This window comes from Populus alba, chromosome 10, assembly GCF_005239225.2.
Source record: "Populus alba chromosome 10, ASM523922v2, whole genome shotgun sequence".
In the NCBI taxonomy this organism is placed as follows: Eukaryota; Viridiplantae; Streptophyta; class Magnoliopsida; order Malpighiales; family Salicaceae; genus Populus; species Populus alba.
In genome coordinates this window covers 21,014,254-21,040,623 of record NC_133293.1, presented here as the reverse complement: position 1 = coordinate 21,040,623, position 26,370 = coordinate 21,014,254, and the positions used below count along the sequence as shown (strand labels likewise).

Below are 26,370 nucleotides of genomic sequence, written 5' to 3'. Positions count from 1 at the left end.
TTCACCTCCTCTATTTCCTTGAGAAGAAACAGAGAAACGAAAAGCCTGTTTATTTTCTCCTCCCCCACCCTTTCGTTTCTGTGATCCTCTTCCGTGGTCTTTCGTTCTCTGGTTTTTATAGCCAGAGAACAATGCTGTTTCATCAATTGATTGCAGGTGTAATGGTGGCGGCGGGCGGCTGAACGGTTGAGGAAGATGAACAGTGTATAGAAACAGCACCGTTTTTTGTGTTTAATGGTTATTTTTAGTTTGGCCCTTAAAGTTTTAACAGTTTTGTAATTAAGCTCCTGGTTTAAACTGTAATTGCCCCCCTGCATTTGCGCGAAAATTGCAATGTAGTCCTTGGATTTTAATTGTGCAATTTTAACCCCAAACTTTAATAGTTCTTCAATTAAGTCCCTGCTTTAATTAATTTAATTAAATCCAAGTCCAATTAAGTCTCAAAAATTATCGATTCTCCAATTAAACCCTTAATTGGATTAATTAAATTAATTTCAAGTTTAATTAAGTCTCAAAACTTATCGATTCTCCAATTAAACCCTTAATTGGATTAATTAAATTAATTCCAAGCTCAATTAAGTCTCAAAACTTATCAATTCTCCAATTAAACCCTTAATTGTATGAATATAGGATATAATAAAAAAAAATTCATCATTATACATTTTAGATTTCATTTTTTATTATTGTGAGTGATTAAATATTTTATATATATTAGATAAATTTGAAAAAAAATTAATTCATTAATAAATTATTTTCCAGTTCATTTTCCATAATACAACCAAACACTGGAAAGTGTTTTCCAGTTCATTTTCCATAACACTACCAAACATCGGAAAATACTTTCCCGGAATTCACTTTTCAGGAATTCACTTTCCTCGGAATTCACTTTCCTGCAAACAAACGGAGCCATAATTCATCAAATAAATTAATCCAATTTCCTATAAATTAATATGGATACCATCAATTCATAGCAATAACATATATAGCCTGTTTCTTGATAGTTGAAGATGACAAGTCAAAGAACAACTAGGAAATTTCTATCTTAAAAATGCTTGCTGCTTTTAAGGCTGTAATTGGTTCATGATTTTGAAAAAGGTCGAGTGATGAAAAGATCATGGTTTAGTTGCTTTCAAATTTAAAGCCATCGCAATCTGTGATTTCCAAGAAACTCCCAAGAAAAATTATTTGCTGGGACCAAAATAAAAATTGTGAAATTAATAAATATTATGTAAGAACAAGATAAAATGATGTTATGAATTACAAAGAGCTGGGATAGTCCTATAAATTAAAGGGCATCCAATAGTCTACCGGCCCAGCACTGTTTCTTTTCTTCTTTTCCACTAGAGGTGTAAGCTTCCCGCATTAATGGAGTCTAAAGATTCTTTGCAGGCTTCTTTTTGGTATTCCTTTTTCTTTCTCACCATCCCCTTCTTTCTAACCTTCGTGCTGCTGTATCTCCTAAGATCAAAATTCCGGTGCTGCAACTGTGAAATTTGCACTAATTACCTCTTATCAGGATGGTCAAGAGAGTTCAAGAATATCTGTGATTGGTACACTCACCTTCTCCAAAATTCTCCCAGACAAACGATTCACATTCATGTGCTTGGTAACACAATCACTGCAAATCCTGACAATGTTGAGTACATTCTGAAAACAAAATTCGAAAACTACCCAAAAGGCAGGCCCTTTTCTATGATCCTTGGTGATTTTCTAGGTAAAGGTATTTTCAATGTAGATGGAGATTTGTGGCTGTTTCAAAGAAAAATGGCTAGTCTGGAGCTCGCAAGCGTCTCGATTCGGAACTATGCATTTGAGATTGTCAACACTGAGATCAAGTGCCGCCTTCTCCCTCTGTTGACATCAGCTGCTAAGAGTACAGATGGCGGCCTGATAGATTTACAAGATGTTTTCAGGCGATTTTCGTTCGACAACATTTGTAAATTTTCTTTCGGGTTAGACCCCGGTTGTCTTGAATCATCATTGCCGATTTCTGTTTTCGCTGAGTCCTTCGATCTTGCATCGAAGCTGTCAGCAGAGAGGGCTATGGCAACATTGCCGTTAGTTTGGAAGATCAAAAGGTATTTCAACATAGGCACGGAGAAGAATCTCAAGGAAGCTATTGAGGTCGTCAACATCCTTGCTGATGAGGTCATCATGCAGAAAAGGAAGTTGGGTTTCTCTACAAATCAAGATCTTCTCTCAAGATTCATGGCTTGCATCACTGACGATCGATACTTGAGAGACATCGTGACAAGCTTTATTTTGGCAGGCCGTGACACAATGGCCTCAGCCCTGACAACACTCTTCTGGCTACTAGCAAGCCACCCAAATGTGGTGTCCAAGATTAGAGACGAGTCCAACCGAGTCATGGAATCGACTCAAGAATCTGCAAGCTATGAACAAATAAGGGAAATGCATTATCTCCACGCCGTTGTTAATGAAAGCCTGAGATTATACCCGCCTGTGCAATTTGACTCAAAATTTGCCATTGAAGATGATGTTTTGCCTGACGGGACTCTTGTTAGGAGGGGGACTCGGGTCACTTACCACCCCTACGCAATGGGTCGAATGGAAAGGATCTGGGGCGTAGATTGTATGGAATTTAGGCCAGAAAGGTGGCTTGAAGATGGAACATTTTGCCCAATTAGTCCATTCAAGTGCCCGGTTTTCCAGGCTGGGATTAGAGTTTGCTTGGGTAAGGAAATGTCACTGGTGGAGATGAAAATTGTAGCTCTTTCTGTAGTGAGTAGGTTTGACGTTAAAATTGTACCGCCGGAGGTTTCACCCCGGTTCAATTCCGGGCTAACTGCAATGCTAAGTGGTGGGCTTCAGGCAGAAATTAGAGAACGGGTCATCGCAGCATGATATTTTGTATGTTTTTCTTTAAAAAAAAAATTATTATTATTATTATCAATGTATGGTATGATTCATGGGTGCCATTTGATGCCACATTGCGTGGTTCAGAGTCACATGTGGATGTGTTAAAATGCCATGTCCGTGTAGGTATGCAGGTGGAGTGAAGAAGAATGACGGCGACCATTTAACCTATCATGAGTAATTGATGAATCTCTATCATAAGAAGGCAAATATTCCGTAATGAATCTCTATCACAAATAATACAACAAAAATGCATCCGAACATTTATATTTCGATTTTAAAAAATAAATAAAATGAAATAAAGATCAATATTATGGTTAGATGCCATTTTATGGTAATCAATCATCAATCATGTTATCATATAAAATAATTATCATCAAGTAAAAAAAAAAAAGGAGAAATGGCTCTGAATATTCAATATATACTTATATCCCTAATTATTTTAATTTGACCCACAAATAACAGTTCATAATCTCATAAATTTTCATTTATTTATTTTTTTTCTTGCATCCAAACTAATAGAACAATTCATTTAGCCAAATTCTAACCCAGAAAACATCAAATAGTTTATCTTCTAAAAGAAAACATCAAACAATCGACAATTTCTTATAATTTTCTCTTCTTCTTTTTTTTCTCTCTGTTTTTTTTTTTACCCACCACCCACAAGCTCAACTCCATCATATATCAAGCCTGGAACTTTAACTCTTAAAATCAATCCCTCCATCAATTAGGCAAATATATATCAACTGGGTACTAATCCAGCAACAATATTTAAATTATTGGAAAATTAAATCAAATTAATCTAGGTAGCTAATCTAGGAGGGTAATTAAGATACTTACATATAGATCACTACAATAAACACATATAAATTTAATGAAACATTAAACCCCATAAATTAAGTATCTTTAATCAAGAACACTACCACCATCTTAATTGTTCAGGCAAATTGGTACCTAATTAACATATTCATCTGAACCAAATTAACATTGAAGTGCATATAATAATTATATTTATAGATAGAATAACAAGCATTAGTATTTTATTATTAAATCTCATAAATCTAATAATCAATATAAAGAGTGAAATAAGTAGAACTCGCGTGTAATATCCATCTTGTGTTTTTACTAGATCAAAAGCAATACGGCAGAAAATCTCGGGATCATATCATGTTCTCCGTTTTTCAATTGTAGGGTAGCAGTCAAGAGCACCTTAATTAGCGAAGGAACGTTCGACTAATAATAATCAGGAATAAAAATGAAAGGATCAGTAAGAGAGCATGATCTCTTGCCAGAGGTGAACAAGAACATACCTGACTAGAAAGAAGCCAGATTCCCAGCTAGCTGAGCTTCCACAGATTAGCTTAAACAAGAAATTATTTGAAGAAAACGTGAGCAAATCTCTTGTAAGAGTCACGGCGAATGAAGAGAAAAAATCTCCTTGCGATGGCAGTAGAAAAGTCTTCTTCAAATGAATGAAGGGTTATAATCTTGCAAAAATGCTATACAAGGTACAAACCCAAATCAGGCGTTTAAAGTCCTCTGCCTGGCCTTGCCTTGGACAAATATGGAGAAATGCTTTAAAAGAATCTATCTATCCCCAAAATCTGCTGACATGCACAATTAATGCCTTGGTTAAAAGGAGAAAAAACGATGAATATACGTGTATCAAAATCTAGGGTCGAGTTCTAAATCAAACCGGGTGGAAAATGATCTGGTCAGACTCGGTCTGCTCGGTGGGTTAGATAAGTTTGCTTTTTGCTCACCGGAGATGTGCCTTGACCCCATATTTTGCACATGGGATCAAACATTTATGGCAGGCTGGGGTTTGGTGCGAGTTAGCTAGCTGGAAGAATGGTAGTTGCCCCTATAAATGTGATTTTCATGGAGCAGAGCCCACGTCCAGTTGCCAGACATCGATCTGCAATTTCAAGTGCGCGCGTTTTGCTCTTTTTGCTGCATTATTAGGCTGGACATTTATCTCCGACACCGAAAAGCTGAGAAGCCTGGACGATCTGTCCTGGACTGCACCTCTACTTTCCATAACTTAAATGTGCCAAGAAAATAATACTTGGCAAAAAAAAAAAAGGAAAAGATATTAAATGAGACATGTACGTATTGCAAAAGTAGCTAGAAATTCTCCACAAGTATATATACATGGTCTAGAATCTAAAGAAAAGATTGGTGCATTGTGTCGTCTGTGAGGATTTTTCTGCTTTTCTTGGAAAGATTTCAAGGAAATAGAAAATCAAAACATATTTGTACCCTTATAGATTGAAAATAAAAAAATATATATATTTTATTTGAAACTAATTAAAAAAATTATCACTGGTGTAGTTCGAGTTAGATGCCAAGTGAGCGGGTCACTCGAACCGGGCCGGCTTTTACAAGAATTCTCAAGACATCCTTTCGAATGAATGGAAAAAAGCAATAAGGTTTCCCAATGTATAAAGCGGGCAGCATTATATACAGTGGTCATAAGCTGACACATATGTTTTTGTACACGTAGGATAACAGGACCACAAGGGATGAACGAATTCACTTTACTCAGCGATAATTTTTTAAAATATTATTTATTTAAAAATATATTAAAATAATATTTTTTTAAAAAAATTATTTTTTTAATAAACAAAGAAAAAACCCTCTCTACCTTTGCCGGAGCCTCAAGAAAGGGGTAAATTCAGCACTGAGGCTGCAGCATAGCACCTGAAATCTCTCGTGTGATGGAGGCCCATTTAGCGACTAAAATACATGATAGTAGGCCCAATGAGAGAGGAGGATAGGCCCGCCTCTGTACCGATTGGGAGAAGGAGTTTAGCATCAACACATTTAAACTCTCGAATTGAAAGAATGAGCATAGCATACTGTAAGAACACAGATAAAAAAAATTTTCGTACAGTTTTACTTAGCAATCAAATCTCAAATCATAAAATATTAGAGTATTGCACATGTATTAGTACAGGGATCGAAGGTAAATATATAAATATAAAAAATAATATAAATCATATATTATAAATTAATCTAATAACTTAAAATTTTGAATTGAATTGATACTTAATTAATATAAGTTTATAGTTTATGACAGTTATTAAATTTGATGGTACAAGGTTTATATCATGAATTTAATGTTTTAATTCGAGTAAATCTAAAATAATATTGTTTTTAGATTTTAATCAAATTACCAGTTAACCTTTCGGGCTATCTAAATCTAACTAATTGACTCATGATGACAAACTTTCATTCGTGTTAAAAAAAAAAAAAAAAAAAAGATATCTATCATATCATGAGTCGGCCTCTCCAGCGAAGATGGATTTAAGAGCATTGTAGTTTACCATCGGGCAACCATACTCTTAAGTCTGGTTATATTTTAAAGTATTTTTTAGTTAAAAATATATTAAAATAATATTTTTTTATTTTTAAAAAATTATTTTTGATATTAATACATCAAAATAATTTAAAAACACTAAAAAATATATTAATTTAAAGTAAAGAAAAAAATAAAAAAAAATTAAATTCTTTTTAAAAAACTTTTAAAATACAAAAACAAACAAGGCTAAATATGGTATGTCAACCTTACAATGTTTTTTTTTTTTTAATTATGTTTTTTCAACAAAAAAAAAAAACAGAGACTTACACATGAGGCCATGAATACACTGACACGCCCACCATGTTCTTATCTGTTATTAGTTCCTTCTTTTCCTTTTCAATGGAGTCATGATTCATAGAATAATAATCACTTCGCGTGGAATTTTGACGATTCCTGCAATCTATCATGTTTACAGCAGTGTTCTTGCTCTCCCTCCCCGGAGCACTGGCTTCTCAGGGTCAACTCCTCGATCGAGTGATGCATGCATGTATCATGGAGGACGCCACCTTCTTCATTAATTAAAGTAATTAACTAATGCGCGGTTGGAGATCGGGTTAAATGTTTTATAGTGCAGCTCAAGATCCTATGTATTTTTCAACACTTATAAAACAATGCCTTGCTGGTCGGATCCACCTGAAATTTAGTTAACTTAGGGTATGTATTAGTTCAAATTGAAAGAAAAAAAAAAAGGGGGAAAGAATTCAGTTGATTTATAAAAAAAATAAAAAAAATTCTAAGATGATTCGCGATTTAATTGACATGGATCTAACCTGTTAAAACCTAACCCTCAACTCATTGAGTTAACTTTTTATTTTGTCAAAACGACGATGTTTGGACTTATTTACTTGTTAAAAAAGAAGTGGGATTTGTTTTTTTATTGTGATATCCAAAAATTATTTAAAATATTTTATTATGCTCTAAAAAAGAACACTATATATTACAAAAACACATTTTATTTCAAAAAAACAAAAATATCTCCTAAGTTAATGAGCAGTAATTAACTCTTTTTAAAGGCTTCCTAACCAGTGCCCGGAGCTTTACCCATCTCAATTAAGAGTCCGTGTTTGGCATGGAAATAGACTGCACAAACAAAAGGCTTTGCTCGCGAAGATTTAATCTGAGTATATTCAAAATAATCTTTTCTTAAGATTTAAAGAAAAAATTAAGAAGAATTTTTTGAGAAAAAATAAAAACGAGTTTTGATCCAGTAAACTCTTACATGGTATAATTTAAAATTTTCAAATAAGATTAAGCTAACACAAAGTTTAACAGCTATTTATTTTTATATTTTTAAAAATATTTAAAAAAATTATTTTTTTTGTTTTTTTGTTATAAATTAATATTTTTAAACTATTTTAATCCAAAAATTTCAAAAATATTTTTAAAAATAAAAAAATTTATTTTAATATATTTTTAAATAAATTTTTTTTAAAAAATAATTATAATTACTTTTTTTAAAACAGTACTAAAAGTAGATGGAGCTGGTATGGTACTGCAAGAGGGATGGGTGTACTATCAATATGTGTGGTACAAGTCTGTACTGCCTTAACTTGAAAGGGAATCCATACATATCTCAACAAAAAGACATGGCCTTCTTCTAAAGTTTGTTCAGCTACCGAATCAAAACTGTGCCTCCACAATAACTCCTGCATTCAGAAAATTAAATAATAAATAAATACTATCAATGAAAAAACCAATGACATTAAACTTGTATTTGTTTTTTTTTCTTATCGGGTTTATTATGTATAGGATTAAATAAAAAAATAAAAAAATAGAAAACTCTTTAACCAAACAAATTCCTTTTTCTTTATGAACATAAACATTACATCATCAACACGAAATAATCATCTAATATACTGTCCGTTAAAAGCTTTGTTCTAAAAAAATTATTTTTTTATAATTTTAAATTTGAATCTTGTAGTTACTAATATGATAATTATTATAAATTTATATAGTTAATTTTAAAAATCGTGAAATTAGTTAAGATATATGTAAGTTAACATAAACACTTATATTAATAATAATAAAAAATAACACAAATATTAATTTTTTATAGAAATAATATTAACAAGTTAAAGACAAAATAAAATATTAAAACATTGATTGGGGAAATAGAAATAGTTTTTTTTTTTGTTGACTAACTCTCTTTTTTTTAAAAAAAAGGGGTAAATTGAGATTAAAAAAATAGGAAAATGTTGCCGGGACCCACACAAAAAAAATAAAAAATTCTATAAATTCACGACTTTGAAGAATGCATGATCAAGAACAAACTTGAAATCTTCTCTCTGTCTTCTTGATTCCTTGTTTTTTGTTCTGTTTATTACAGCAGTAATACCATAATCATGTCTCAGGTACCAAGCATTCTTATTTCTTGATTCTTCTTTTATGGCAAAGTCTATGTTTTTATTGTATTATTTACTTGTTGTCTTGACTTTTGATGGGATGTTTATGAGTCTTTGATTGATTTTGGATTGCCATGTTGAATTTCAAGTTTGAATCTTTTCTAGGATTATTGGGTTTCTGTTCATTTTGTTTTGTTTGAGGATTTAAGTGAATTCTGTTGTGGTTAAAAAAGTTGGTAAAGGTGTAAAATTTAATTTTGTGAACCTAGTTTTTGAGGGAGAAAGATTGCTGCTTTGTTGTTGGGGAACATGGAACTGTGGTTTTGAATCATTTCTGGTTTTAGTTGAATGAAAATTGTAGGATAAAAGGGATACAAAAGTGGCTTTTTTTTTCTTTTTGTGTTATTGTTACGAGTTAGAAATTTATCTAGGCTCGGATGTTAACTGAAGTCTTCACCTGTTTTTGAGAGCTTGTCTTGGTTTTTGCTGCCTTCCCTCTTCTTGATTTGTTGACATTATGATTGTTGCTGATTTTTGAATGTGTAATGATTTTCAATTTTGCTTGATTGCAGACTGTTGTCCTCAAGGTTGGTATGTCATGTGAAGGCTGTGTTGGGGCTGTGAAAAGGGTTTTGGGCAAAATGGAAGGTTTGTTCTTGCCTTTGCTTTTGATCTTTTTAGTCTCTGGAGCTTTGTTGACCGTGCTGTCTTTCTTTCGACACACACAAACAATAAAAATGGCCGAACATTTTAGATGGGCTTTGCTGGGTTGTCAATCCTAGTCCTTGATGCTAAGGTACTATTCCAGGAATTTTAGGGCAAGGTGTTCATGGTCTATTTGATAATGAACTAGGGCAAAGATTGGTTGCAGGATTTTGCACCTTTGCAAGTAGGTTAGTTAGCAGTTTGGTATGATGAGGTCTCGGAGCATCTGCAATTTGTGAAGACTAGGATATTCACTGCTTGTAGATTAGAAAGCAATGCACTTCTTTACTCTTCATCAACGAATAAAGAAAAAGAAAAAAAGAAAGGTAGATTTCAAATATTAATCAAATCTAGCTTAGAACTCCATGAGCAAATGCTATTTTCATATTTAGCGGGGACCTTTGGTTCGTAGTTTTTGTTATTTGATGATAATAGAGTGTTCCTTCTGTGAGCATCTTCAGGTGTGGAATCATATGACATTGATTTGAAGGAGCAAAAAGTCACAGTGAAAGGAAATGTGCAGCCAGATGCTGTTCTTCAGACCGTCTCTAAGACCGGGAAGAAGACTGCCTTCTGGGAAGCAGAGGCACCAGCTGAACCCGCAAAGCCTGCAGAAACCGTGGCTGCTGCATAATGTTGACAATACCAATATTTACTATGTGAAACTGTGTTCTACTGGGTTATAGTTTGTTGAGCTTTCTATATATGATCATGGTGTGGATTGTGGATATCCAGCATGATTTTACTTGGATGTAAGCTATAATAATTTCTCTGGTACATTCATATGGTTATATGTATTATCATTATTATACTATAACTTATAACGCATGGCATTTTTTTACCGTAGAGGAAGTTACTCTTCACGCACACACAAATCACCGTGGATAGCAATGTGTTGCACTAAGTACTTGTTAAAAATTCATTTTGATTCTCAAATTTTATTTTTCGGCGATTTAATCCTAGTTGAAGGTCAATTGATTGTGATTTTTCTTGGAAAAGTGAGGTTGAAAGAAGAGGGACCGAAATGAAAAAAATATTAAACATGAATTAAAACCTGATTTTCTTGCCACCACGGATAGTATTAGATGACGCATCATCTAATTTTGTTTTCAAAACAATTTGTTGCTCGCACTAAATGCAGCCAAAAGAAAAATAAAGGCCCAGTTATCGGGACTTGCTAGAGTAGGCCTGTGCGCGAGCTTGAAGAAATGGGCTGGGAGGGCAAGGTTGACCCAGCTTGCAGAGCCTAGCAGTGCTAGCCTTTTATGTTTTTTTTTTCATAAATCTTTTTTTTCTATGTTTTTTTATATTTTTTTTCAAATTTTTACTTTATTTTATTTGTATTTAGATTAATATCTCTTCTTTCTTTTATTTTATTTATGGATTCTCTTTTTAATGATGATTATTTTTTTGTTATGTATTTAATTTTTGAAAATATTTTTTTATTCATCTATAGTTTTTTAAAAAACTTTTGTATAGATGAATCTTTTTTGGAGAGGAGAAAAAATTTATTTGTTCATGTTCTAAATGGATTAGAAAAGTTTCAGATCTTAAACAAATTGACGGCTTGTGGTAATTAGTTCTAATTGCCATGGTAAGCTTAATGATAATTGTAACGAGGTCTAATTGCCATGACAAGATCAATGGCGGAATAGGTCTACTTGTAACGAGCTGCTACTATAGCTGGGACAATTCTCCATGGTTTGGGCACACAGGAGTTTCGGGAAAATGAAAGTAAGGTGAGAAATCCCTCTCGTGTGTCCAGTCTTTCTTCATAGAAACACGAGCAGGTTGCCAAAAGATGATAAAATAAAGGTTTTGTCTATCCTGTTAAGGCTAGCAGGACGACAACTTTAGGAGATGGTGTTCTCAAACCATTGCTTGATCTGTCCTAAACATGATAACCAGTTTTTAACATTACATTTAACTATTAACTCAGTGAATAAAATTCTGGGATTGTTGCTCTAACCATGACATCAACCTGTAAGACTTTTGTCCAGGACAGCTTTTCTTGTGAATTTGTTGTTGGCCTTGGATCTTCGAGGCCAGAAATCAGCCAAAAGACAATAAACAATCCAAACAACCGCATAATAAAAACCACTAGATGAGAAAATAAATCTTCCCATTTTCTCTGTTCAGAACAGCTAATGAAGGAGAAACATAGAGGTTCGCTGCAAATTACTGGTGGCTCCAGAACTCCCCCCGTAGGGTAGAGAAAGATGCCCACAACAATTCCAGGGAAACATACATGACATCAAACAACAACTGAAAGTTCAAACAGGACTAGAAATGAAATCTGACAAGTTCTAAACAGACTGCAAACTAGGTTTCAGCTTTCATTATTGAAAACTCGGAAACACGGTCCGCAGAGCATAGCAGAACAGAAAAACCACCAGATTGTGCTTTTCAGCAACCTTGGTAGTCATTGGTCACAATCCTCCTTTCCAGCTGCATCAGAGAAATCCCAGAGGAACAACAAACCATTACTAATACAAAAAGTCATTGATAACTTTCTACGTCGAATATAGGGCTGGAAATCCACAAACTCAAACTAATATCATATCTGTTACCTCAAGGAAAGCTTCCAATTTATTATGCAGAATGGAAAAATCACCTTTGATCACCTCCAACCTCAGGAGGCAGCTACAAATCAGATAATTTACAACAAGTCAGTGGCTGACAGATATGTTAACTAATATCTATTGCAATTTCAAATAAAAACTGAATTAGGAGCATAATTTTAATGATTTCATACTCATCCTTGTTTCTGGCAATAGCAGCCTGACGAAATTCGCCACAAGAAGTCGCCACCCGGCATGCACCAAGGCTGCAACACCAAATTGAACAGAGCAAGTGAGTCTAAATAATTATAATAAGCACGATGACTGTTATTAGCCATGATTAAACACAACCGACCCAGCACCGGAAAATGCATAAGCTAGGTAGTTCTATTAAAGGCATTCAAATCAACTATCTATCAAAATTTTCGTTAGGCAATTCAATCATTTCACACAAAGCACGCCGAGACGATTGTTTCTAACAGATAAAAACAGATTAAGGAGTCAAAAAATTATTGAACATGTTTCATAATGATGAATTAATGCAACGCAAGCTAGATCTAATCAATAAATGGATTGATAGGGAATAAATTATAACACCATGAGGTCCCTCCTTTAAGCTTGATGCATAGTTGTTCGAGATGTTTGAAGTCCACAAGAGGCTGATCCCTGTAAGAAAATTAAGAATGAAAGAAAATTATAATCAGTAATAAAACACAAAAAAAGACCTCATTTAGATAAACTGAAAGAACAATCATTGCATGCATGTGCATAAGATTCAAACGTGCAATTCGATAGTTATCTCCTCTAAGGTTGTTTCAGAATCAGATATGTAAGTAGTAAGAAGCTCAATAAACAGGAAGGGTCCATTGGCGTCCTTCAAGTTGTAACAGTCTTTGAAATGATGGTCCACAATTCCCTGCAAGCAAAGAAGATAATTGATAAACATAATGACAATAAAAAACACATAGAAATGTACCAAGAAGACAAAAAAACAGACATCATCTTCCATGGACTGAATGAAGTCGTACAGCTTCTCAGTGAGAGCTTCAAGAGCTGCCAAGCCTGCCATTGCTGAAGAGAAGAAGCTAGCCCCACAAAAGAACAACAAAGAGAAATTGAGAGAGAGAGAGAATCTTAGCGAGGAGCGGTGCATGAGAGGTAACATAAGGGGGGTTTATATAGGTAGTTCAAGGAGTAACTGTGTCTGAGTTTGCATGCAATTTTAGAGATAAAGACAGAGCTGTATAACGTCAAAAAAAAAACCATGGTTAAGGCAAAGACAAAAAGTGGTGGAACTTTCTCGCATGTTCCTGTGCTGGCAAAACAGGCGTTATGGGTTCGCTCAAGACATATCTGCATATTTGGCAAGAAATAGCGAAGGATTGTGCGTGTGATGATTTTTGTGTCAAAGGATTAGGGTGCTCTTGACATGTATAATCAATCTACTTTCAATTACTGCAGCAATTAATTAGCAATGGAAAAGGGTTTGTTGCTTTAAATGGAAGTGGTTTTTGTTAGTAAAAATAATTGATAATACTTCTTGATTATACGCTTTTTTTACTCCATTAGAAAAGAGGAAAATGGCAATTAAGAACATTTATTTATTAAGGGTTAGTATAAAGTCTAAACTAAAATACGGAATATTATTTTAAAATTATAAAATTATTTGGAATAAATCGTTTCCGAACAATGCGTGATCTAAACTCATTAATATTGTTGTTTATTGTGAATAAGTTAAAAAATTATTCACTCAACCGATAATTAAAAATTAATTTTGAAAAACAAGTCAATAACGATAATAACTGTCAATAACAATAATTATTATTTTGAAGTCAAAACTATCTTTTATCGTTTATTATAAATATAAAAATAACTTTTAATTAAAAAAGATAGTTAAGATATGATTGATCATTTGAAATAAACTTTCTAAACTGTGCGGGATCAAAAAATTTTAATTTTATCGTTTATTTTATAGTAAAAATCACTTATTTAACTAGTTTGTATAAAAATAATTATATATAAAGAAAAAGAGTTAAAGAAGAGGCATGATCAAATCATTTGAAGTGAAAAAAAATTGAATGATGGATTTGGAGTAATTGTAATGAAAGAAATTTAATATTGAGAAAAGAATTAATAAAGATAATCATTTGTCGGTTTTTATCTTTTATTGTAAACTATAGGCACTTCTATTTAAATAGATAAATTAAGATAGATCAATCACTTGGAAATTGGAATGACTATTTTCGAGCGATGTGGGATCAAAACCCATCAAATTCGTTGTTTATTACGAATACATTGAAGTTCTCTAGTTCAACCATTGGTATAAAAATAACCTAATAAAATAGAGACTGTGAATGAGAGTTTCGAAAAATATGAGGACCATAGTTAAATATTGCCATTTCCATGTAGAGCTAAAAGCACGGCCTGCGCGGCCAAGTATTGCCTCAGTTATATGAGCCGCCAATCCAAGCCCAATCGTAGACGGTGTTTCCTTTTAAGCGTGCGTCCAGCTGTAATAAAACTTAAAAATAAAATGTCCTTTTAAAGCAAAGTTATCCGACAAAAATAGTTTTTATAGTATTATTAAATCCAGCTAAGTTGAATAGATTAATTCTTTAACCTAGGATCAAGTCTAACATGTTTTTTTAAATTAGATAGGGTGGGCCAATCCATAATCCGGTAAAAAACAAGTGAGATCTAGTTTGATTTAAAATAATAATAATGATAATAATATCATTTTAATTTTATTTAAAAAAATATCATAAAAATAAATAAGAGGTCAACCCCTCTAATTTACAATTCTAAGTAAATAAGATTTGATGATAAAATTAGCTTTTTTCAAAATACTTGTTCACTTATCTATTTTTTTTTACAGACATTTAAAGAAATAAAATGAAAGTGATTAGATTAATATAAAATAATTAAATTTTAAATTTTTTATAAATAGAAATTAATTTATTTATCAATTAAATTCAAATATAATATTAAATTTTAATTTAATTATAATAAAAAATTAATTTCAAACAAGTTAAATGACATCACTTTAGATTAACTGGTCAACTTCAGGTTATAAAACAAATCAAGTTTAATAACTTCAAATTACTATAATAATAAAAAAATAAATAGTGCATTTGTCATAACTTTTACATAATAAACTAGATTTAAAAAACCCAACTTAATATACCTCTGTATGATAAAATAAATAAATCAATCAAACACAGATGATTAATTTCAATGAACTGCTACTACTCCTCTTCCTAACGTAATCAAAACAATGCACACGGTTTGATTTGTTTTTGCATGAGGAAATACAAAACCCAAATTTGAGAACCATAATCAAATTAAGAAGAAGGTCTAATAACTTATTTAAAAATATAGTTGTAAATGTTTTTTAAAATATTTTTTATTTATAAATATATTAAAATAATTTTTTAAAAAAAAAATTATTTTTGATATTAATACATTAAAATAATCTAAAAATATTAAAAAATATATTAATTTAAAGAAAAAAATATTTATTTTTTTGTTTAAAATACTTTTAAAATATAAAAATAAATAGGTATAAATGGCTCACCAAGCCTTGCCCCCACTCCATTTGCATTGCCCTGCTAAATAACCTGCTAGCTATTACACGACCACCTCTACTTGCTCCTGGTAATTATCCACCATGTATCCAAGTTGCAGTCTAAATTAGTACATACTGATTTTCATAGTTATTATTTTTTTATGGTTTTTGATATTTTTTTGCTTTAAAATTTTTTCTGGTGTTTTAAAATAATTTTAATATACTGGTATTAAAAATAAATTTTAAAAATAAAAAAAATTATTTTAATATATTTTCAAGCAAAAAATATTTTAAAAAACAACCTTGATTATAATATAGTCTAAAACTTGGTTTAATGATAGACTCAATACAATGTTTGGGTTACAAGTCAATTAGGCAGATCTAGATTTCTTAAGAGATTAGAAGAATATAACTTTTTTAAAAAATATATTTAAAAAAACATTAAAGAAATTTATCGACATGAATTCTTTACTCAATCATGTCAAATCAATTTTTGTAAAATTTTATAAAATTAATTGGTTTCAATAACTAGCAATTGAGTGTAAGGATTTGTTCAAAATTAAAACAATAATTTTCAATCAAGAGGCAATAAAACACAAAAAGGAACAAGTGGGACTACTCTTCAATGTGGTATCCAAGGCATGCTTTCCTCAAAAGTTTTCATATAAACAATTTGAAGAACAATTACATTTCTAGGAGACCTAAAATATATTTTCATTAAATTAAATTCGGCTCCCTCTTCACATCTTTTCTCCCTTAATAAAAATGAAAATAAAATAAAATTTCCTCTTACTAATAATGTTCTATAGAATTGTTCCCATGATTGGTGGCAATGAAGTTTTTATAAGTGAATGGCTGAGGGATGTAAGGTGGAGTTTTACACCTTAACAATGCCCAATTTATCTCTTCAAAAAATTGATGATGCTTAATCGCAGTAGCTCCCATTGTGGAGCCCAGTCGTCTTGTAGGATCCTTGATGAGAAGTTGCGTGATCAAATCCTTGGCGAATACTGGGACCGATGGTTCCTTGGGGAACTCAAGGGCTCGAGCCACGACATTAGCCAGGGTTAACTCATGGTCCATCCCTTTAAATGGCGTAACACCATAGAACATTTCAAATATGAATATGCCTAAGGTCCACCAATCCACTGCACTGCCGTGTCCCTCGCCGGATACAATCTCAGGTGCCAGGTACTCGTGGGTCCCAACGAATGACATGGACCGGACGTCTATTGGCTCCGCTACAATCTCGAGGGTCCCCCGTTGATTGAATTTCTTCTTGCGTTTTCTACATGGCTGGAGGCAAGAGACAGCTGGCACAATGCAATTGGGCAGAATGCATGATGATGTGGCAAACTGAGATGTATCAGAGGGGTAATCACTTGTCGATGATGTGATTGGTGGGTTTTGATCAGAAATAATCTGAGCTGTTGATGTTGAGTTGTCATCTTTTAAGGAGAGATCAAAGTCTGTAAGCATTATGTGACCGTCCGATCTTATAAGAACATTTTCAGGCTTGAGATCACGGTAGACGATTCCCATCATGTGGAGGTATTCAAGTGCAGCCACAACTTCTGATGCATAAAACCTTAAAGCAACAAAAACTAGTTAATTAATTAATGATATATGTAAGTATTCTACAACTAATTATAAAGATTATCACTATTATATATCATGTTACGAGAATGCACAAGAATTATATATTTTTTTTAATTAAAAAGAGAGAGAGAGAGAAAACGGATAGTTCTCTCAACCTCCTTATGTGTTAATTATAAAAAAATCAATTATATTTTTATTGTTTTGAAGATGTAAAATATTTTTATAAATAAGATTATAAGATATATCACATCACTTGTATCTTTTAAAAGACTTAAAATTCAAATAAAAATAAAATAAAATTATTAAATTAAATATTTGCCTAACCTTTTTAAGTAATAATATCATTAATAATATTATCACTGTGCGTTTAATTACTATTTTAAAATATAAGTTTTTCTTTTTAATATTTTATATGCTCACTCTAAAATTATTTCAGGAAATTTATTTAATGTTGATTTTTTATCCAAATATTTTTTTAATTTTTTTGGTATCTGGCTATTTTATTTTAACCAAACTTAAGACAAAAATAAAAAGTTAAACCCGATTTAATGATTAAAAACAATAATAAAGTAGAAAACCGGATGAAGGTATTATATTAAAAAAGGAAAAGTTAAAGCAAGATATGGGGGGGGAAGCTGAATTTGATTCTTGAAATGATATCTTGGGACTCTCTGGCTAGACAAGAACCAGAAAAATGATGAGCTGGAACATGCCATGGATTAAGGGAGATCTAATTTTTATGAATTCATGAATGCCATGCCTTCTATTAATTATGATCTAGTGCACGGGACACGCACCAAAAGTTCCATGGTCCACACAACATCAATGGCTGCAACCGAATGCACATGGATTTACCCAGTGACCCTACAGGCAATCAGCGGTTTATACAATTAGTACACCTAACCCCACTATGATTATCCATCATTTCTCATCATGCACGAATTTTGTATCTTTTTCGCCAAATGCAACCACTCAAATTATAACACGAACATGGTATGATATTAAGTGGATGTATACATGCATGCATCGCTCATACATACCGGACGGCAGCTTCATCGAAACGTCTATCCGGTTGCCTTTGCCGGAGGACATGGAGGTCACCACCAGGACAGAACTCCGTCAGCAAACAGGACCACCTAGGTGAGTCCAGGGTGGCATACAATGGAGGCAAAAATGGGTGCTCCAACATTTCCAATATCTCCCTCTCGATTCTAGCCCTACTGTCTTTGTTCCTAGTAGCCATTTCTTTTTTGTCCATGACTTTGGCAGCAAAAAGACACTCATTGCCTTCCTTGAGCACTACAAGATACACACTCCCTATGTCACCACTTCCTAGTTTGTGGACAAAGCGTAAATCAGCTAGGGTTAAGGGTGAGTTACCGGAGCTTTCACGTTGAATTGCATGCCAGCATTCATCACATTGGGGTGGATGATGGGGCTTGCAGGAGTTTGACATGAGGCTCGAGGTTGAGGTAGTCCATGTGGTTTCGGACCCTGAACTTGTGCTGTGTCTTGTCTCAACAGCGGTGGTGGTGGAAGTGAAACTAAGATTATCAAGATCATCGGTTAGATCTTCCGCGCTTGGTTCCATGGTGGAGGCCGCCGTGGTGGTCACGGACAGAATGGTGGTTGGAAGTGGATCAGACAACTGGAGTTTGGGATTGAGGGTGAGAGAGAGAGAGAGTTGAGGCTTTGAAGGGGATGGAGGAGGGAAGTATGGGCCGGAAAAATGGGGTTGGGCCACGCGACTTCTTTAGAGATGGATGGGTCCCATGTAGGGTACTATAGCTGGATTCCAAATTCAGCTTAAATGATTTTTTATATTCCATTAATCTTAGTTTATGTGCTTAAAAAATAATTCCAATGTATTGAGATCGCTAACATGGCATTAATTTATTTATGTATTGTTTAGCATGTTTAAATCATAATTATAAGAACAGGGTGGATTTGGTCCAGGCTCGGATACTAGATAAAACTAATTTGTTTATGATTTTATCATCAATTTCATATATATATATATATATATATATATATATATATTAAAAAATAAAAACAATATTATTTTAATAAAATAATAATTCAAAGTAAAATTCATATCTAAGTCATGGAATAATCATATTAACCCATTAAAATAAGGTTTTATTGATCAAGACTCGGATAGTAAATTAAACTAATTTATTTATAATTTCATCAATCAACTTAACATATATATATATATATTAAAAAATAAAAACAATATTATTTTAATAAAATAATAATTCAAAGTAAAATTCATATCTAAGTCATGGAATAATCATATTAACCCATTAAAATAAGGTTTTATTGATCAAGACTCGGATAGTAAATTAAACTAATTTATTTATAATTTCATCAATCAACTTAACATATATATTTTTTTTAAAAATAAAAACGATATTAATTTAATAAAAAAAACCAATTCAAAGTAAAATTCATATCAAGCAGGCTAGATCATGGAATCATTGTATTAACCCATTAAGATCAGGTTTTATAACTATATTTTAAACCATGAAGATAAATTCTCTTACACTGTTGTTGGAGTAATTACATTCTTGAGTTATAATGATTCCTCCTATAATTGCCAGCTAAATCAGGCCTCCTCTTTGTTTGTTTAGCTGTTGGACATGAGGGCAAGAGAAACCAAAAAGCTCCTTTGAATCTAGTAAAGTTGATCTCCCTTCTAGTTGAATTTTCTTTTTTTATAGCCTTATGTCCCCATTTGTTTTTCTCCCAGAAAAAATAAAATTGTGGGATCTACAATTCAAGAGCATTATTTACAGTAGAAAGAACTGTTTCTTTAGTCCTTGCCCACCCTATATATAATCTTTCACCACATTATGGAGAGTCAAAATTCAATGGTAGCACTTATCATTGCTTCAACAGAGGTGGAAAATATGATGTTCAAGCAGGCTCCTCCTGCTTCAGGAACTTTGGACGTGGTTGACAATATAATGAGCCTGTAACTATGACACTTTTTACTGCTTAATGGATGATGAAGACACAAATCGGCTCGCTAACAAAATCGTAGTTTGACCAGCAAGCATTGATGGCTTCAAGCGACCTTTTTCTTTTTCTGGAATGTAAGCAGGTAATCCTGCGGCCTAAAGAAAAATGACACCAGTTGAAAAATTATTCCACTCATGAAGACAAATTAGAGCATGTTGATACAGAGACTAAATCAAATAGTTTGTTCTTACTCATTGTCTCCTGTTGAAACACAGTTGTCTTGAAGATATTAAGGAGCCGTTGGATTTGAAAAAACCCCAGTTGACAGATTCAAGACAGTACTGATACGGTCATTTGCCAGTTGTCATCTTTCGGGATCTAGAGAAGCTGAACTACATATCATGCATTTAAATGTTCATTTCCAACCTGTATCCTTTGCACAGTGATATTTGCATGAGGCAATATAGCTCCATCTCCAGCAAATTGGAAAGTTTCAACATTACAAGTATTCCACAAGTCAGTTCCAGTAGGATTAGCAGAATACCTTACAATATATGTAATGCATGCTTAACAATTTTATGAGAGGATGACACACCTTGCCCTAGATCATCTGAACATAATTAACTAGAGTAAAAGTTAATTAACTTCAATATATGTATCTGTTTGTCTTACAGTTTCTCAAGAAAACAAAAATAATGTAAAAGTTACAAGCAAATTCAATCACCAAAGTCCCATCCACATCAAGGGTTTCAAGTATTATCCTATAGCTCCATATTTATTTACATGATTTTTACTAGATCAATACTACGGTACATAAAATAAGGTGGGATTGAAATTTCACCTTGTTCGTCCAAATGAATTAGAAGATGTTTGATTACTTATATTATACTTTGTAAACCAATTCATTATAGGTACCAATAGGCACTTTGATAATTAGTTCTCGAATCAAGAGAACAAGTGCCCTGGTTCTGTAGTTCCGTAGAGACAGCTCAGTAATTTACACCATGAATGTCTTTTTCGAATTCTTCTGTCCACGCTTTCTCCTTGGGTTAGTACTGATCATGCAGGAGAAGGCACTGACAAGCTCAGGATCTTCATCAGTCACGAGCATCCGGGCTGCACTTGGGTCTGCAAGCAAGAGCTTAGCCACAAGGTATCCAGCAATTGACCATGTCTGGAACAGATGTGCTTGTTTTCCAATGAATCTTGCTTTTTTGGTGTCATAATATTCAGGCCATTTGTCACGTGATATGCGTTTCTCAGCAATCTCGACCGCTCTTGCAGCAATTTCTGGTCTATTCATCTTTATGCATGCAGCTGTCAGCTGAAAGGAGTGTTATACATGTTAAAATTATATGTCCCAGTTCTACTAACCAATGCCATAACATTCAGCTGGCCTGCTTATCCATATAGCTATTAAAACCCCTTCACAACTTGTAAAGCACCAAGCATGTAAAATGGACTCTGAAGAAAAGAAAAAAGCATGCATAATGGACAAACAGTGGTAATGGTCATCCACAGGGACATTACTATCAGAGAAGGGTATGAAACTGGTATGTGCCTAACAAATGACCCACAGACAAATACAATATCAGGTAGGAGTATCAATCGAGCATTCTTATGACTCCATACCAGCATGACTGGTGTACCAAAACTCAAACTACCAATGGTGTTGCTTATTTCTGTCTTTTTACCGAGTTTGTTTTCTTCTCTAATTATTTGTTACTTTTCACTAAAATGTTCACCAGTAAAAAGATTAACAAACTACACTACCATCACTAACCTGCCAGAGAAGAGTTGGCCAGGAACCAGCATTGTGATAGGACCAAGGCCTGCATCAAACAGAACAACTCATGACTCAAAGAAATAGAAAGAAAGTGAAAAATGAGATCAATTTTAGTAAGGTAGCGGCATTACGTGTTCTTAGGATCACTTCCAGTGATAATCTGCCACTCCTGACCTTCAAGAGCAGGATAACAGATCTTCAATGGCATGTCTGCTATCAAATCAGACCACTTGGCTTCAATGAAATCCAATATCGCATTTGACTGATCTCTTGTTGCAAGACCACTAACAACGGACCATATATTTCCAAGAGAAAAGAATCGGAAATCCATATGAGCTGGTTGCAAGTTTCCAATAAGATAGCCTCCTTGGTTGGGCATCCATTCCACCAACCAGGGAGAAACCTGATCTGGGTAAATGTTGAACTTATTGACTGCATCATATGAGTACTCTTCAGTCTTGTAACGGTAAATCTCATTTAGTTTTCTTAAATCAATCCAATAATACTCTCTGATATGGAATGAAAGAGCCACTAGACGATTGTTCAAAGCTCGGATGAGATCAGCTGATCCATCTTCTGGAGCAAGCATCTCCCTTGCACAAAGTAAGGCAGAATAAAAGAGTGCCTACAAGAGAAAAATACATCATATCAGAAATTAGATTGGGAAAACCACTCCCAAGACTCAGCATCCTCATCAGTCTGATATAAACAAATCTTGGCAGAATTAGAACTAGGTGATTGTTAATCTATTCAACTGAAAACCAAGCACCTTCAACCACCCAAGAAGATATAGTTAATTCATCTTATGAACTTTGAAACCGCTGCTGGAAAAGCATTTAAGCCAACAGCCTTACCAAAGAGTGGCTTCAACCAACTAAATCCTACAAACTCTTACTCCTGATTTTGTCAACATATCCTGATTCCATAATTTCAGAATTGGTTCAAGACATCTATTTGAACAGTCACCTGACAAAAAAATGGGCAACATCCAAATTTCCCACAGGGACCCTTCTTTCATTGAACCTCCCTTGCTCCATGGATTACTGGCTATTTTAACATAAAAAAAACTCTTCTTAATGATCTGAAAACCACTCAACAATTGATTACCTGAATTTCTAGAGGGTGCCCATGAATTCCCATTCGGCGATCTATCATGCAAGAACCATCTGTCACCAACAATGTTGGAAACATATCAAAACCATCAGCAAGACATAGCCTCAGAATCATCTTAATTCCAGTCTGCACATCAATCCTCTCCTGAAGTGAGAGGTCACCAGAGCATTTCCCATATGCACGTAATAAAATAATCCACCATAATCCTAACATTGGCATGATAACATAAGAAAATTTCAGCAATGTCAGCAATCAAACACCTGATCTTCAATGGAAAATTGATGGTGAGAAATTTAATTTACCAGAATCAACTGGTGCAACACGGCCAATTGCTGCCTCTCCAAAGTCAGGATCCAATACCTCCTCTGTTGCAAAATCATCATCACCATCCAAACGAACTGTGCGCACCTTGAAACTAGCAGGCATCAATCCCTGTCCAGGACTGTGACAGTCCATTGTTTTCTCCCAACTCTGCAATAAAGGAGTCATTACAGAAAATCAGATAACAAACAAAAAAGGAAGTTCTTAAAATGACTGCTTCCCACAGCAAAAAAAGGGGCTAGCACAATCAATGATTAAATTACCTGCAACTGAAGTGTATGAAGGAGGAAGTTCCGGACAATATCATATTCTCCCTTCAAAAGAAAAGCAATGCCAGAAGGTATGAAGTCTCTAATGAAGACCTGGTCATAATTTAACACACTGGAACTGGTAGGATCATTGGCAGCAATTGTTCCAATAGGACTGCCACAATAATAAACCATAGAATTCCGCAGCAGCTCCCATGCTTCTTCCTCAATAGGATCTACACTGACCTTGGGAGAGGCATCTCTACCTGTTCCTACCGCACCATTAGTTGCCAAACTCTCCTTTTCCTGGTTTAGGGCACCTTTAGATGCAAAACCCTCCTTTTCCCGTGTCGACTGCTGCGCATCCCAAGCTCCAGAACAGTCAGTGTGTTCACCAGACGCCGCCCCATTCAGGTTTAATGTATTTGCACCATCTACAAACCATGTTCCATTTCCTCCTTCATTTACACCACCAACTCTTTCTGCCTGAGGGCCTTTGCACCTCAGAAGCTGCAATCTGTTGATCATTGCATTCACAGACCGATCTCTATCACCTAATCCCTTAAACCAGTGGTTTCCTATACCATTCTGCAGAACATTCGAACACTTGAACATTTTCATACACCTTGAGGCCCTTTTCTTTACACGTTTTATGTGGAGTTTAGAAGAGAATGTCAAATCTGAACTGCGAAAACAAGGGTCAGAGCTAAAAACGCAAGGACCAGCCCCAGACAGAACTTGCAGGATTGCCTCTGTAGTTGCCATCAACAATACGCTTATCAAATAAAATTAATAATCTTCACTGGACCTAAAATCCCTTTGATCAGGATGAGTCTCAGAAACCAGCTTTGACTCGAGATACCTGGATAAAAAACTAAGTTGGAAAGTGTTCTGGTGATGCAATAGTTATCATTTCAGCCATCGTCAATTCAAAACTAGCATCAAAATCTTAAAACACATGCATCATACAAAGGAAAAGACTTGAACTTTACATGGCATCAGTACCTTATCCTCGATAGCAAAAAGTATCCTACAAACTTAAACCAAGCTCGGCTTGATATACCCTTTCTTTCTTTTTCTTTTTCTTTTTTTCATTTTGAAACCCAGACATATTGATCCGAGGAAAGTTTCATTATCTTGTTTCTTCCCCAAGTTTTCTAAGGAACCGACCATGTAAATTAAAAAAGGGTCTCCTTTCAAGCATTCCATTTGTCCATTACAATAATAATAATATAAAAAAAAAAATCACAATGAACCTCTCTAAAATCCACCAAAAAAACATAATTCTACCTCACCCATAACTCAAACAAAACCATCTCCACAAAACTCATATAAAGATTCAAACTTGAATCAGAATTCATGCAAATGATCAATATTTAAACGTAATCAATCTCAACAACCACAAAAACAAGCTTGAACTTTAATGGGTCTTCGCCTTTTTAGCAGTTTATGATCAAGAAATACAAAAACAAGTAAGAGAACAAGGCAACAATACAAACCCAGATAGCAGAACATGCAGAGACAATTATCAAACAAGTGCTTACCAATAAAAAATTGTAGCTAATGAATAAATTAATTGCACGGGAGTTTTTTGCTTTTTGATATTGCAATATCTCTCTTTTGGCTTAAAAGTGAAACAAGAGAGAGAAGCAATCACTGTCAAATCCTTTGTGTGGTTGTTTAATGTTTATGTTGTTTGTGTAAACTTGAGCACGGCTGAGAAAATCTTATATAGTTCTTCAACCTACGTTTCTTTTTTGTCCGTTATTTAGTTAGTTGATTTTCAGATATTATAATCATATTAATTTTAAATAACCATGGCAAGCTTCCTTCTCTTTCTATTTTTGTAGACATCATTATTATTAGGGAGAAGAAAAGTACACGCCGTGTTGAGAAAAAAAAAAGAGACAGATATTTAAAAAAAAATTGTATTATCTTTTTCTTTCAACTTTTTTTTTTGTATGTTATTATAAGAACCCGGTTCAAATTTTATCATCTCTATAGCTATAGATATCTAAGTTAATATTTCTACAGTTTGATCTGAAAAATTTATGGATTAGAAACGAATTGAGATTGAATTTTAAATTAAACTATAAAAATATTAATTTAATAAAATTCAGTTAAGTCAACTAAAATTTTTAAGATTCTATTAATCTAATAGGACCAGATTAACAAGAAGATTTTTTTTAAATAAAATAAAATAATATTATTTTAATAAATACAATCAACTTATGAGTTGGCCAGTGATCCAATGAACCGGGTTTTTCAGAGTTCGAGAATTATGGTTGAGAGCGAATGCCTGGTTCTCGTCAATTGTCCTGCCACTAGCATTCCCTCCGCGCGTGTAGTCAAAATCTTCATGTGGTCCAAACAAAAATACCATGGTTACAGGCTTGTTGGCGGACTGTTGACTAGCCAATCCAGGCCTTCGCAAGCCCACTACATTATTATTATTATTATTAGTTGCACTAAGAAAACCTAAACAAGTTTTATTAAACTACATCAAACATGACTTGTTAATTCAATGACTGTTAGAATCTATTTTATCTCAGTTAAATCTTAAATTAAATTATATAAAAATTAACCTAGAATGATCTCATTAAAAACCCAATTTAATTTTATATTTCTTAAAATAAAAAAACTTTGTTTGATTTTTAAAAAAATCTTTACAAACTTTTTGATTTGAATTAATTGGATTCAATTTACATAAGACTATTCAATTTATAACCTAGATTTTAAACTGAATTATTAGTGGGACCGGGTTTAATAAAAAATTAATATGAATTGTTCCAGAATTTATCCATGAATATTTGACCATAAAAAAATAAAAATTATTAAAAAATTAAAAAAAGAAATGAAAGTACATTATAAATTACAGGTATGTCGACGAATATAATAACATTTGTTTTTTGAAATATTTTTTTT

The 26,370-nt window shown here is 33.4% G+C and overlaps 4 protein-coding genes and 1 long non-coding RNA gene across 7 annotated transcripts; 2 read left to right on the top strand and 3 right to left on the bottom strand.

Annotated features, from left to right (window-relative positions):
• Positions 1-1,194: 1,194 nt before the first annotated feature.
• Positions 1,195-2,881, top strand: LOC118060059 (cytochrome P450 94C1). The gene has a single exon (XM_035073172.2). The coding sequence runs from the start codon at positions 1,366-1,368 to the stop codon at positions 2,863-2,865; it is 1,500 nt and encodes a 499-aa protein (XP_034929063.1). The 5' UTR covers positions 1,195-1,365; the 3' UTR covers positions 2,866-2,881.
• A 7-nt stretch (positions 2,882-2,888) lies between these two features.
• On the bottom strand, positions 2,889-4,920 carry LOC140956016 (uncharacterized). Its single transcript, XR_012170938.1, has 2 exons — positions 4,574-4,920; positions 2,889-4,481 (listed from the first exon to the last, which is right to left on the bottom strand). It is a non-coding gene; the product is annotated as an uncharacterized lncRNA (long non-coding RNA).
• Positions 4,921-8,433: 3,513 nt separating this feature from the next.
• LOC118060058 (copper transport protein ATX1) lies at positions 8,434-10,105 on the top strand. Its single transcript, XM_035073171.2, has 3 exons — positions 8,434-8,592; positions 9,156-9,231; positions 9,750-10,105. Exons 1-3 carry the CDS (start codon positions 8,584-8,586, stop codon positions 9,920-9,922), a joined length of 258 nt encoding a protein of 85 aa, XP_034929062.1. The 5' UTR covers positions 8,434-8,583; the 3' UTR covers positions 9,923-10,105.
• A 5,929-nt stretch (positions 10,106-16,034) lies between these two features.
• On the bottom strand, positions 16,035-18,722 carry LOC118060057 (serine/threonine-protein kinase D6PKL1). Of its 2 annotated transcripts, XM_035073170.2 has the most exons (3): positions 18,394-18,722; positions 18,054-18,312; positions 16,035-17,002 (listed from the first exon to the last, which is right to left on the bottom strand). In XM_035073170.2, exons 1-3 carry the CDS (start codon positions 18,602-18,604, stop codon positions 16,207-16,209), a joined length of 1,266 nt encoding a protein of 421 aa, XP_034929061.1. In that variant the 5' UTR covers positions 18,605-18,722; the 3' UTR covers positions 16,035-16,206. The 2 variants fall into 2 exon arrangements, with proteins under 2 accessions (XP_034929061.1, XP_034929060.1); XM_035073169.2 differs by having other exon boundaries at positions 18,054-18,715.
• A 1,880-nt stretch (positions 18,723-20,602) lies between these two features.
• On the bottom strand, positions 20,603-25,238 carry LOC118060056 (neutral/alkaline invertase 3, chloroplastic). Of its 2 annotated transcripts, none has more exons than XM_073411971.1 (7): positions 24,990-25,238; positions 23,461-24,336; positions 23,179-23,347; positions 22,871-23,082; positions 21,895-22,388; positions 21,761-21,809; positions 20,603-21,301 (listed from the first exon to the last, which is right to left on the bottom strand). In XM_073411971.1, exons 2-7 carry the CDS (start codon positions 24,208-24,210, stop codon positions 20,975-20,977), a joined length of 2,001 nt encoding a protein of 666 aa, XP_073268072.1. In that variant the 5' UTR covers positions 24,211-24,336; positions 24,990-25,238; the 3' UTR covers positions 20,603-20,974. The 2 variants fall into 2 exon arrangements, with proteins under 2 accessions (XP_073268072.1, XP_034929058.1); XM_035073167.2 differs by having other exon boundaries at positions 23,461-24,307.
• Positions 25,239-26,370: the final 1,132 nt, after the last annotated feature.

What these genes read in the sequence shown, in the direction of transcription:
- LOC118060056 (XM_073411971.1), bottom strand. Translation starts at nt 24,210, where the DNA reads ATGGCAACTACAGAGGCAATCCTGCAAGTTCTGTCTGGGGCTGGTCCT. An exon ending in TGTTGCACCAGTTGATTCTG is followed by an intron (nt 23,083 to 23,178) that starts GTAAATTAAATT and finishes TGCCAATGTTAG; the next exon opens with GATTATGGTGGATTATTTTA. An exon ending in GGCACCCTCTAGAAATTCAG is followed by an intron (nt 22,389 to 22,870) that starts GTAATCAATTGT and finishes TTTCTCTTGTAG; the next exon opens with GCACTCTTTTATTCTGCCTT.
- LOC118060058 (XM_035073171.2), top strand. An exon ending in GGTTTTGGGCAAAATGGAAG is followed by an intron (nt 9,232 to 9,749) that starts GTTTGTTCTTGC and finishes GAGCATCTTCAG; the next exon opens with GTGTGGAATCATATGACATT.
- LOC118060059 (XM_035073172.2), top strand. Translation starts at nt 1,366, where the DNA reads ATGGAGTCTAAAGATTCTTTGCAGGCTTCTTTTTGGTATTCCTTTTTC.
- LOC118060057 (XM_035073169.2), bottom strand. Translation starts at nt 18,604, where the DNA reads ATGGAACCAAGCGCGGAAGATCTAACCGATGATCTTGATAATCTTAGT. An exon ending in TTCGATGAAGCTGCCGTCCG is followed by an intron (nt 17,003 to 18,053) that starts GTATGTATGAGC and finishes TGTTGCTTTAAG; the next exon opens with GTTTTATGCATCAGAAGTTG.